The sequence below is a fragment of the Cydia amplana genome, chromosome 21, assembly GCF_948474715.1.
Source record: "Cydia amplana chromosome 21, ilCydAmpl1.1, whole genome shotgun sequence".
NCBI classification, from domain to species: Eukaryota; Metazoa; Arthropoda; class Insecta; order Lepidoptera; family Tortricidae; genus Cydia; species Cydia amplana.
This window is the reverse complement of record NC_086089.1, coordinates 8,243,175-8,256,802: the sequence shown is the minus strand read 5'-3', so window position 1 is coordinate 8,256,802 and position 13,628 is coordinate 8,243,175. Positions and strand designations below refer to the sequence as shown.

At 42.0% G+C, this 13,628-nt stretch overlaps 1 protein-coding gene across 1 annotated transcript in view; it reads left to right on the top strand.

The window, feature by feature from the left end:
* LOC134657867 (uncharacterized) overlaps positions 1-13,628 on the top strand; it is a 93,281-nt gene that overhangs the window by 67,251 nt on the left and 12,402 nt on the right. The window contains exons 5-9 of the mRNA XM_063513447.1: positions 1,474-1,623; positions 6,991-7,086; positions 8,457-8,567; positions 9,110-9,273; positions 10,579-10,777. Coding sequence (XP_063369517.1) covers positions 1,474-1,623; positions 6,991-7,086; positions 8,457-8,567; positions 9,110-9,273; positions 10,579-10,777 — 720 coding nt within the window. The remainder of the gene's footprint in view (positions 1-1,473; positions 1,624-6,990; positions 7,087-8,456; positions 8,568-9,109; positions 9,274-10,578; positions 10,778-13,628) is intronic.

The following is a 13,628-nucleotide window of genomic DNA, read 5'->3' as shown; positions in this document are numbered from 1 at the left end:
AAGACAAAGATAGTATGATTATCTCTGTCTATGTTTGAAATGAGACAGTCCTTTGACAAACTATATATAATTACAGATTAAAACTGACAGATGGTTTATAAAGCTACTTACCTATATATATAATTAAATAATACCGTTTAAAAAAACTTGTGTCACGGCTCGCTGGCCTAGCTCTAGTTCATTCTTTTTAGAATTAGAAAGAACGCCATAGATACTTCTAACTTGATGTCTAAAGTAGTCTAAACCAGGCATATATTATACGGTAAAATTGAATGACTAATATTCGCATTATACGCCTACAACTTATCTCAGACGGTTGTTAGATCAGTTATACGTGATTTCTAGAAGATATAAGTAAACAACTTTTAGCTGAGGACTAAAATGCCTTAGGTTCGGAGAGCGGAGTTATTCAAAAATAGTACCGCTTTTTTAGATCACAGCGGCTTAACATTTTATTAGAAATCTGGAGGATTTTCTCTAGTAACTTCATCGATTCGAATTCTGATTTTTTGACATGCTCGATAGAAAAAATTACGAACATAGGTCTGAAACGAACTTTGAAAAATTGTAACAGTTTGCACAAAAGCTAAAAACATGAAAATTACATCTAAAAATTCGCAATTTTATTTTTGAGGGATGTAATTATTTTCACGACTCTTCTCTTTCCGAACAGCCGGCCTAGCCAAGGTGAGAATCGCTATCGCTTCGACAACGAAACGCTTTGTGTCTCTCTATCACTCTTCCATATTAGTGCGACAGTGACAGTTGCGTTTCGATCGCTACGGAGCGTAAGCGATTGGCAGGCTGGCTACGCGGCCAGACTCTATCTTTAATATTTATCCGCGGAGATTTCTAACGCCAAAACATCTCTAAACATGCGATGACCTAATAATATACGCGTACACTTGAACTGTACTGCATCAATTATTGCGATTTCTACTTCTCAAGGCCAGTTGTAACATCTTTAGAGCGGTTTCGCACTACGTCCGAATCCGATCCGAATCCGTGAAAATATGGTCCCAAGTAGCCGTAGAACTATTTCTATGGTAATTTACGCACTGCGTCATCCGATTTCGGAAAGAAATCAGACGGATCTAGTGCGGAAATTACCATAGAAATAGTTCTACGGCTACTTCGGACCATATTTTCACGGATTCGGATCGGACGTAGTGCGAAACCGCTCTTAAAGTTGAATGTTAATGGTTATTCAGTAAACACATTATAATTACTCAGATTAGTGTAACAGTAACCTAGATTGCTTATCGGTGGCCGCGATGCGGTGTAAACTATTGGATTTGCAAATCTTCATTTGCCTTGTTTGCACTTTTAAATGTAGTTGTACCCGTTGTGAACACATGTATTATGATTATTATGAAATCATCTATGTCAGATTTTTTTAAATGACACGGAAAACGATTATCAACGGCTCGATATATAAAAGTTTAAGACTAACGCCATAACCCTTGCCCTCAGGTGTTCCACCTCCGCGATATCCGCTGGGAGCGGCCACGGTTCCTGTCCAAGTCGTTCCTCGCGTTCGTGACCTTCAACCTGATCAGCTACTCGCTGCTGGCAGCCGAGGTCGTCACCACAAACGTCGCTGACACCACTGCTAAAGAGAAGGTAACTCATATATCTGTGATATCCGCTGGGAGCGGCCAAGGTTCCTGTCCAAGTCGTTCCTCGCGTTCGTGACCTTCAACTTGATCAGCTACTCGCTGCTGGTAGCCGAGGTTGTCACAACCAACGTCGCTGACACCACTGCTAAAGAGAAGGCAACTCATATATCTGTGATATCCGCTGGGAGCGGCCAAGGTTTCTGTCCAAGTCGTTCCTAGCGTTCGTGACCTTCAACTTGATCAGCTACTCGCTGCTGGCAGCCAAGGTCGTCACCACCAACGTCGCTGACACCACTGCTAAAGAGAAGGTAACTCATATACCTGCGATATCCGTTGCGAGCGGTCAAGATTCCTGTCCAAGTCATTCCTGTACGGCTACCATCAGTTTGTCACTGACATAAATGCCGTCGAGAACGTAATTTACTTTCTATACTTCTCGCTCGTATTCGCATATTAGTGCAAACGAGATGTATAGAAAGTAAATTACGTTCTCGATAGCGTAAATGTCAGTTTTGACACTGTCAGTGACTCATGGTACGGGCTCAGGCGTTCGTGACCTTCAACTTGATCAGTTACTCGCTGCTGGCAGCTGAAGTACTCACCACCAACGTTGCTGATACCACTGCTAAAGAGAAGGTGACTCATATAGCTGCGATATCCGCTGGGAGCGGCCTCGGTTCCTGTCCAAGTCATTCCTGGCTTTCGTGACCTTCAGGTGATCAGCTACCTACTCGCTGCTGGTAGCTGAAGTCCTCACCACCAATGTTGCCGACACCACTGCCAAAGAGAAGGTAACTCTTATACCTGCGATATCTGCTGAGACGCGGTTCAAGTCAATAATATGTCGTCGGCTAAAGTCGCATGTCATATGATCATTTCCCATAATAGAAGTAGCCAACTTTAGCTAAAGTCGAATACTGCTTAACTCCTTGCGGCGACGCGGCGAATGTTCCCGCAAAGCGGAGAGATGTGGTCAATCAATGCTATTGGTTGATTCTTGTTATCTCCGCTAGCCTTAACCCCTTGAGATTTGTGACTTAGCCGACGATGTGTCGTACTACGGTCAGAGTTATCTTGAATTCCTATATGGAATTTCTACATCGCGCTATCGAAGTATATTTTCATGAGTTTGACATAGCAAGAACAGGGTAGTAATGGTAAGGTCGACTGGGGTACCTAAATTCAACTATGGAGTTATTGCATCTATTTGAGTTCTTGTTTTAAACAACGTGAAAACGTGCTCCTGTCATCTAGAGATAAAATCCTGAGCTACTAGGAAATAAAACGTAACACAGGGGGCGTTCCGACCAATCGCATTCGAGAAATAAATTGTTGATAACCTCATAGTTGCATATGCATCCCGGTTATCCCGGTTGACCTTAAATACGAGTACCTATTTGTAATAAACTTAACACCCATTTGTCTGTGTACTGGTTATCTTGTATTTTTTGTTAAGTAAATGTAAGATTGTATCGCTTTGTCGATTGAACCCAGACGAAATTGCAAAAAGAGCAAAAAGTTTTACCAAGAATTCAAGCCGCGGGATAGTTTTATTTTTTATTGCTATGACGAGTAGGTACTGTTTGGAATCTGAATAAAAAATAACAGTCGCCTTCGGAGCATAAAGTACGAGTAATAGGTAGTTTATACGATAACGGTGAATCATCATCTCCCTCGCGTTGTCCCGGCATTTTGCCACGGCTCATGGGAGCCTGGGGTCCGCTTGGCAACTAATCCCAGGAATTGGCATAGGCACTAGTTTTTACGAAAGCGACTGCCATCTGACCTTCCAACCCAGAGGGTAAACTAGGCCTTATTGGGATTAGTCCGGTTTCCTCACGATGTTTTCCTTCACCGAAAAGCGACGATAACGGTGAATACTGCTATTAAATACAGAAGTTACTGACCATTCAAAACTAAGCATATTAGACTATTAAAGGAATTTAAAAGTTACACTACTGGCATTATTAATAACGCTTAAATAATAAATAATTGTGTTTTATTGACAATTGTATAAATTGTATGTCTGCAATATGTCTGTATTAGGCACTGACTTAATATAAAAGAAATAGACACACAAAGCAGAACAAAAACGTCAAGAAATGTGGATCCCAATGACGTTTCGCACCATTTGCATTGATGATAAAAACGCTTACGTAAAATTTGAGTCAAGATAAATGTTTCGTACAGAAAAGAGCTTAATGTCGTAAGCATAAAGTGTCAAATTTGCAAACATAAGTACCAACACTGTTAAAAAATTTAGTCCGATGGCACTACGTAACGTATGTACGTCAAACAACGTCAAACGAGAATAATGAACGAATGGAGTCACTTTGGTACACTTTAATATGTATTACTGTACAGGAAAACCAATTGAAGTAATAAATAAAACAAATTTAATTTAATCGGGAGCTCAAATAAAATTAATTCGTGGTTCAAATTCAAACAAATCAAATTTTTAATTCGTAAGTATACGTCTTTAAATACTAATTTCCTTGAAATAAATTCTACTTATTAAATAACTGTGTATTTAAGATCTACATTTACTCATAGCGCGGGTGCACGGGGACATTTAGATACTGATTGGATTTTTTTTATAAAGTCTACCTATACTTTATAAAAAAAATCCTGTGGTTGTCACTGTGTTCCGACAGGTTTAGCATTTACAGTTAGTCGATATAAGCCCTTATTGGTGGTGTATATGTCGGAAACAGGGAAATGGGCCGAACACACAAGTGCCGTTTTGCCTTGTTTAAAACTGCATCACCCCTATCTCTTGCTATAATTAAATAGCAGTCCACTTTGCACGTCGCATAGGTTTTCTTGGAAATCTTGAATTTAAACATAATATTATTTCTTATGAATTCCATATAAAAATATAAAAAAATATTGACCTCACATCGACTCATTAGATTTTTGTTCCTTAACATCCCTTCTTTGGTACTAACAAATTAATTTATTCAAATCCATAAAATTACCACCAGATTACATAAATTATGTAATGCTATCCAAAGAACTAACCGAAAGAAATACATTCCATCCTTTTTCCTTGTTTTATCATTGTTATTTTTACATATTTTAACGGCACATTTCGTAATTGTTGACAACTTCACATTTGAGCGTTTCAAACAAGACTAAACGAAAAAGTAATGCATGATCTGTTTTGACATCACTTTTGTGGGGCCATTTTTGACGGCTGATTGGGTATCCAGTTCTTTATACTATATCAATGGTATTAGGACATTTATTCAAGTTTTAACTTAAGTATACTCTTTTCTCGGTGCAGTTGCACCAACCATTGTTGATTCATTGATTACGATCATGGCTCGTACTTTTAGTGCGGACGACGTAAAAGTCACGTCATTTGCACACAGGATGATGTGGTAAATAAAAGTTTTAGTTTACAAAGAGACTATTTATTTGAATTTATTCTGTGTGGTTTGACGTCATTGGTACTTAAAGTTCGAGCCTTGATTTTTTTATACTACATTTGTGGCAAACAAGCATACGGCTCGCCTGATCGTAAGCGGTTACCGTAGCCTATGGACGCCTGCAACTCCAGAGGCGATGCAAGCGCGTTGCCGACCCTAACACTCCGCACCCTCGTTGAGCTCTGGCAACCTTACTTACCGGCAGGAACAGCACATACTATGAGTAGGGTCTAGTGTTATTTGGTTGCGGTTTTCTGTAAGGTGGAGGTACTTCCCCAGTTGGGCTCTGCTCTAGATCTGGAATGACATCCGCTGTGCTGTGCCCTACCACACAACGCGAGATGACATTCATAGTACTTGCCCATACCTCTCTCCAGATTACGATTAGGTAACGTAGGTCACAGAAAATTATCATCTCATACAAAAACTATTTTGCTAAGCGCCACTTGCACCATCCCACTAACCCGGGGTTAACCGTTTAAACCGCTAACCCAATATCAAATTGTACTGGTAACTATGGTAACTCCAGGTTTAACCTGTTAACCCCGGGCTAGCTGGGATGGTGCAAGTGGCCCTAAAATAATTATGATCATAGACGGTTCGATGCAACTAGGGTTTGCTACCGGGAAATACCGGAACCGAAAGTACCGGGATTTCCTGGGATTTAGAGCCAAGCAAAGAACCGGGATTCCAAAATTAAAGCCCCGGTACTTTCGGGATTTTCGGGACTAACATAGTTAACATAGTTATCCCCATTTATCCTCAAAACAAAAGCGACCTGGGGCCTTACCATGATGTCTTATTGCGATTCTGTTTAGGACCTAAACCGGGACGGAGTTATGCGACTTATGTAGCTACGTCCTTTGGCAATTCAGTGTCCTAAACAGAATTGTAATAGGACATCATGGTAAGGCCCCTGGAGGCCATGGCTAGAATAGGAGAGAAGATCGATTAGTCTCAGAATCGACCGATGAATTGTATTGAATTGAATTGACCACCAGACAACAGAATATCTCAATGAAAAGGTATAAGAATATGAAAGTGAAAAGAGAAGACCTATTTATTAGTCGGAGCAACGCCCACAAACGTGTGGATCATTTTAGGTACATTGGTTACACAGTAACTGATACCAACCGAAGGAAAGAGGAGACAGTCACTCATCTTGCTAACGGCGAGTACTAGCATAGCCATAATATCGTAGCCAGGATTATTCACCAGCAACTTGCTCTATACGGCATTGTGGACCGCGAAATGCCGTACTACAAGTACTCACCTGCGCCAGTTCTCGAGAATGGTCGTGCCACGCTTTATGGGGATCGATCTGTCATCACTGACAGGACTATTGTAGCCAATAAGCTTGATGTCCTGATAACAGATCGATCGCAACGCCGGGCCGTGCTCGTCGACATCACCATCCCCCATGATGAGAATCTCGTGAAAGCCTCTCTAATCTCTGCGAATGTGTTTTGCCTAATATTGACGTTTATGTACTCAAATAATTCCACGGCACCTATTTAGTGATTAAAACGGGTCTAACGTTACCCAGCTGAAACGGATGAGTGTTATCATCATCTCAGCCGAAAGACGTCCACTGCTGGACAAAGGCCTCCCCCAAGGATCTCCACAAAGATCGGTCATTCGCTGCCCTCAACCAACGGTTTCCCGCGACTTTAACCAGATCGTCGGTCCATCTAGTCTGGGGCCTTCCCACGCTGCGTCTTCTGGTACGTGGTCGCCACTCGAGAACCTTTCTGCCCTATCGGCAATCGGTTCTGCGAACGATGTGGCCCGCCCACTGCCACTTAAGTCTGGCAATTCTCTGGGCTATGTCGAAAACTTTGGTTCTCCTGTGGATCTCCTCATTTCTGATTCGATCACGCAGGATGAGTGTTATAATATATATCAATATAGAAGCATACTGACTGTCTGTTTGTCCGCAGAGCTTCTACCAGCACGTGTTCAACGGCTGCTACGCGGTGCTCCTCTTCATCGTGGTCACCTTCTTCCTGATCTACGGCGTCGAAGTCTATTTCAAGGTGAACCATCTTTTTAAATACAACTTCGGGTTAACTTAGTAAAACTATTTATTAAAATGCATTAGGTTTTGTGCTCCGGTTCCAAATTGAGCGGAATATGTATGGGGTCAGTAAAATTGCTAATTCGTTCCACTGCACGTGAACGTGACGTGAACATAAAACTCTTGATACTCGTATCGTCGACTTCGTCGCATTAAAAAAAAAACAACCGAATACAGAACATCCTCCTTCTAAGAAAAGAAGTCGGTTAATATATCGTCAGGTGACAAGCTAAACTCATTAATTACCACCACAAGTTCATAGCCATAGTGAACCATATTAGTACTAAAATAAGGTTGTTTTTGTGTAAATATTTTTTAGTAATTAGTCAGTTTTGCTTGTCACCTGACGAAACGTAAACAAAGCCATAATCTAACCATTCTCGTTTTTAATTTTCTATTGTTTTGATTAAGTGATTAAAATGTTTATCAATCATTTTCATCGGAAGGCGTTTAAAAATATACGACACTACCATGTATTGATGACTCAAGGCCCAAAGGCAATCAAGCTAAACAGTTTTACCACCCAAACCGCACACAATGGGACATTATATGGTAGGTGCTCATAAGCGCCTATTAAGGGAATGGTATTGACATTGAGACGATGATAGTCGATTGTTTGGTGTTAATGTTTAATTGTTACGCAGAAAATATCCTCTAATCTTCCTCGTTTTGCTCTCGATGCTGAAATATTTTATTATTTTCTTTATTTTTCTTTATACTTCTATAATTCAGTCAACAAATATTGCGAAGTTATACTTGGTCAAGCAAATCTCGTCAGTAGAAAAAGGCGGCAAATTTGTAAAATCGCGGGTTAGCAACACTAGGTTTGAATTGTCCGAAAATCGCGTGTCATTTATATCTTATCTGTGGAACTGTTTTGTTTACATTACATCGTTGTTCGATGTACATTGCTGTTTTTTGTTCGTTTCCTAGTGATACCATACTCTAGTTTGCTTTACATTGCTACTGACATATCCGCCTTGACATACTACTTGTAGATAATGCCTTTTGGCAAAGTTGTCTTGTACGCAAAGCAGAGTTTGTATACCGTATTTGTACAAAAGAACCAGTATCGGGACCATTCCCTAGTCCTGAGTTGGCGAATTCGCCAGCTGCGGGCGCAGCACGGTTCCATTTTGAACGCATATCACTATGTGCGTCCCTTTCGCACTTACATACTTGTTAGAACGTGACAGGCATGGTGACAAACGATAAAAACGCGACCGTGACCAATAACATTAACCACACAAAGGTACGTCCAGGCGGCGTACGCCTGGACGGACCTTTGTGTGGTTAATGTTATTGGTCACACGAAAATTGTCTGTACAGCTTCGCGGCGAATTCCTAAAGGAGACGAAGGTGTGCACAGTGATACAGCCGCGTCCGGGACCTTCATCCGCGGCAGATGATGACGCGCAAGCCACGCTCGTCACCAAACAGGTAACGATATATGTGTATCTTTGAAACACCCTTCTGTTTTCTGACTGACGCGCTACAAGCCAGCGTAGGCACTGCTATATCCCAGCTTTCTACCGCTTGAGTAAAGACGTGGACAGTGGACACACTGATAATTTCGAAATACGAAGACTAATTATAAAATCTCTACCTATAGATTTGTTTCGTGTACCACATGTCACGATCACCAGTTCATGTCTTTAGGGTTCCGTACCCAAAGGTTAAAAACGGGGCCCTATTACTAAGACTCCACTATCCGTCTGTCCGTATGTCTGTCGTATGTGTGTCTGTCTGGCTGTATCTCATGAACCGTGATTGTTAGACAGTTTAATTTTTATTTCCGTTGCCGCTATAACAACAAATACTAAAAACAGAATAAAATAAATATGTATGTGGGGCTCCCATACAACAAACGTGATTTTTTATGCCATTTTTTGCGTAATAGTACGGAACCCTTCGTGCGCGAATCTGTCTCGCACTTTTTTTAAATAAAGGCTGGTTTTTAAAATAATGTTCTTATCCAACAGGGCGTCCAAACGGACATGTCTCGCGGTGGCGCAGTCGACCCCCGCTCGGTGGACCACTCCCAACTCCACCAGTCCAGGGTCGGGCTCGTCAGCCAGGCTTTGATGCTGATCCTCATTGCTGGGTTCCTCGCATCGGAGACGCTCAGCGAGCTGTGGAAGACCAAGTAAGATTTACATTAGTTTACAAGCTTTAGGGTTCTCAACAATCCATGGTTAGTCATTCTTTGATGCTCTTCAGCGTGGGTTACCTCGCTCCTGAGACGGTCGGCGAGCTTTAGAAGACCAAATGAATTAGTGTCCCCAATCCCAACTTCTTTATTTTTTTATTTTTTTATTTAATATATTTAATTCAGATAACAAGATCCATACATTACAATAAATTAAATTAAACTAAAACTATTCATTAAATAACTAAATTTGCCTAACAGCACCTCTATTATGGTCCATGTGCATATCGTTCCATTTGAGCACTATTGGACACTGTAAATTGTCAATAACAGTGTTCAGAAGGCTGATGGGGCTGTCCCTAACACGGCGCATCAGGGAGGCCACTCTCTTGCGCATTATGGCTTGGAAGCCATCCACGCGAGCTTCGGCAAACATCCCCGACGCTGACGCTTTATTCCTGGGTCGGACTGTTTTAAGGGGCTACCCGAGGTTTTCATAGATTTTTGACAAGTTTTGAATCGTATCTCCTACTTTTGTACTACAGATAGAATTATAGGACAAGTGGCTATCGGTTCTTCAATCCTTCATCTTCATTTATGTCGACCGGATTTTGAAAGAAATGAATGCTTATTTATTTATGATTTTTTTAAACATTATCTAAAAAAACACATTTTTCGTATCTAGTTTGCTGTGTAGGATCTTAGACATACGAAATCTGCATATTTGGATACGTCTTTGAAGTCTCCAAAAACGTGTCGAGGATTTTAATTTTAAACTAATTAACACAATAGTTATGGCCAGAAAACCAGTTTTTTGACCTATAATGGTTCAACTTTGATGCCAAATATCTCGAAGACTATGAACTATGAAGTAAATATGGGATACTATATTGCTTAAAGCCGTTGCTGTTAATATGATAAGCTACATAAAAACATTAGAAAACTAAGGGATTCAGATCGAAGGTCATTGGCGTGGGGCATCCCCTTAAGCTTTTATACCCTTCATAGCGAGGTAACTCGGAAACTTGTAAGTAATAGTATTATCATACAGAACGGCCACGCACCGCCCCGCCCCGACTCGGATTACCTCGCCCCGCGACTGGCCGCGACATGAATCTGACGGACTTCTGGCATGCTCTCAGTAGAGCGACTTACGCACACATACATAATGACGCGTGTACAGACGTGCCGCGCACACATATAAACGCAAATCATTTTTGATGTATGGCGTGTCCGCCCTGTGGTTGAGTGTAGAACCGAACTCCAATTTGCTTCCCTAATAATAATTCATTTTATTCCCAGAGTCCCAGTGGTGTCGCGCAACTGGCACGACCTAGTGTTCCGCCTCGCCGAGATCGGGGTCGCGCTATGGTTCCCCTGCGTGCTCTGGAACTCCATGGCACCCGAGCGACTCTGGCTCCTGAACCCTCGGCGCCTGCTGGCGCGCCAGCTCGACGATGCCAAGCTGCAGGAGTTGTTGCAGCACCACCAGGACGCTAAGGTACTGTTCTCGCCCCTCCCTTCCTCCTCTTACTCCCTCTAGTAGAACCACGAACCACCACTGAGAATCTCCAGGAAGCTAAGGTGTACTGTGCGACTGTGCCCCCTCCCTTGAGCTCCAGGCAGAACCGAACCACCAGGATGCTAAGGTACTGTTCTCGCCCCTCCCTTCCTCCTCTTACTCCCTCTAGTAGAACCACGAACCACCACTGAGAATCTCCAGGAAGCTAAGGTGTACTGTGCGACTGTGCCCCCTCCCTTGAGCTCCAGGCAGAACCGAACCACCAGGATGCTAAGGTACTGTTCTCGCCCCTCCCTTCCTCCTCTTACTCCCTCTAGTAGAACCACGAACCACCACTGAGAATCTCCAGGAAGCTAAGGTGTACTGTGCGACTGTGCCCCCTCCCTTGAGCTCCAGGCAGAACCGAACCACCAGGATGCTAAGGTACTGTTCTCGCCCCTCCCTTCCTCCTCTTACTCCCTCTAGTAGAACCACGAACCACCACTGAGAATCTCCAGGAAGCTAAGGTGTACTGTGCGACTGTGCCCCCTCCCTTGAGCTCCAGGCAGAACCGAACCACCAGGATGCTAAGGTACTGTTCTCGCCCCTCCCTTCCTCCTCTTACTCCCTCTAGTAGAACCACGAACCACCACTGAGAATCTCCAGGAAGCTAAGGTGTACTGTGCGACTGTGCCCCCTCCCTCGAGCTCCAGGCAGAACCGAACCACCAGGAGGCTAAGGTACTGTTCTCGCCCTTCCCTTCCTCCTCTTTCCTACCCCTCCCCGAGGTAGAACCACGAACTACTACTGAGAATCTCCAGGACGCTAAGGTGTACTGTGCCCCCTCCCCCGAGCTTCAGGCAGAACCGAACCACCAGGACGCTAAGGTACTGTCTCTTGCCCTCTCCCTCTTCCCTAAAGCTCCAGACTAGTCCAGACAGAATAGTGGGGAGGTTGGTATATTGAGTTACTGACAATAATAATATTCCCATTAGGATTGGTAACTGTCAGTGTAAGAATACGGTTAGTAGTAAGTAGCTATGCGGGCAAGCCATTAGGAGTTCTAAATGATATGCGAAGATCATTTTGAACATCTTGCACGCTTAGTAACTTCTGCTGCTAACTGTACGTACATTATTTGCATAAAGTAGCGAAGAAAGCATATATAAACTGGATAGAATGTTCTCAACTCAGATTATCTTAGCCAACGCAATAATTTTCTCAACTGTAAAACTACAGGAAATATTGCACTGACCTGACTGATAGCATTAAATTAGATAAATAATCGTTCACTTGGCGCGTATGAATACGGCTGTTTACTGTCAATACTGTTATCTACTGTTGACAAGATCTTATGTCAACGCTTGGACTGTTTAGGGTGAAAGGTCTTCGTAAAATGTTATCGGGACGAGTTATTTTAATTATGTTCTATATTATTGTAATTTAAGAGCGCGTTAAACGCAGTGCGTTTGCCGCTCACCCATTTTACAAGCTTTTATTTGACTTACAATGTACACATCTATGTCGCAGAATAAATAATAGTACTAAATAGGTACAGAAGATTCACTCTCTAACAAAACGCGTCTGTTACGATTACGACAGATATGACCGCTAGGTGGCGCAAGCGCCACGCGCGGCTTATGGCTAGGCACCAAAATTGGTGTGGGACGGATGTACTTGTAGGTACTTGTTGCGACGCGACGAAATCGCGGGTGAGCCACGCCTGTTTGTACTGGTCAAATCTTGCAGGTTAAATTTGACCCACTTTCCGACTTCCAATGTCCAATGAAGCTGAAAATTTGCATACATATATATGTAAGTCTGGTGACAATACAATAATATGGTACCATCGAGCTGATCTGATGATGGAGACAGGAGGTGGCCATAGGAACTCTGTGATGAAACAAAGAAACCTAATTGTGTTTGGGGTTTTTAGAATTGTCTTGATGAGTATTAGTTGCCTATGGAAACAAAAGTACAGTCAGCGATAAAAGTTTTTACCAAAAATTTTAATTTTTGCCAAAAACGTATTATTACATCAGATAATCTAATGGCACTACATTGTTTTACGCGGTAAACGCAGCGGTAAGCGCATTGTCATTTGTGACGTTATCTACGAAAAGGGACCTTATTGTCGATGGCGCTTACGCGTTTGTTAACGATGCTCCGATATAAATACAATGCCGCGCGACGCTGTGCGGCGTAAGCGCCATCGACAACAACTTTTCATAGATAATGCCCCATTTTTCCTACATTCCGTGGACGCATGCGCTTATTGTAATATGACACCGTAAGATTGTGAACCCGTTAGTTTATAATCTAACGTAGGTTAGGTTAGGTTAGGTTAGATTAGATTGTAATCTCCCTACCGTCAGTTTATAATGTAACTAGCGAGATTATAATATGACGAGTGTTTACAATTTTACGGTGACATATATATACAAGGATCGCGCGCTATAGTTTTATAATCACCCCGGGTTAGATATACATAATATTGTAATATTCAAAATATTATTACCACCAACGGTAAGTGTTTATATACAATAGTTGATTCATATACCATTAGGTTAGTTGAGTCATATAATTTAATTAAATAATAATACGGCAATTTTCACATCCAGTTTAATAAGTGACGGTAAAGTGTAATGCGCAATTTTGTCTATTTCCTATTTTCGAGTCATGAGTTAAGCTAGAATATAATAATAAATATTTATCTATCATTATGCATTGAAAAAGGGTTTTGCACTCCAGTAAAGAATAAAATCGGTTATACTTGTTTTTCTTTCAAAGAATTATTTTTTTATCCCACTTACCAAACTAATTTGTGGACTCTTACAGTGAATTATAGGTC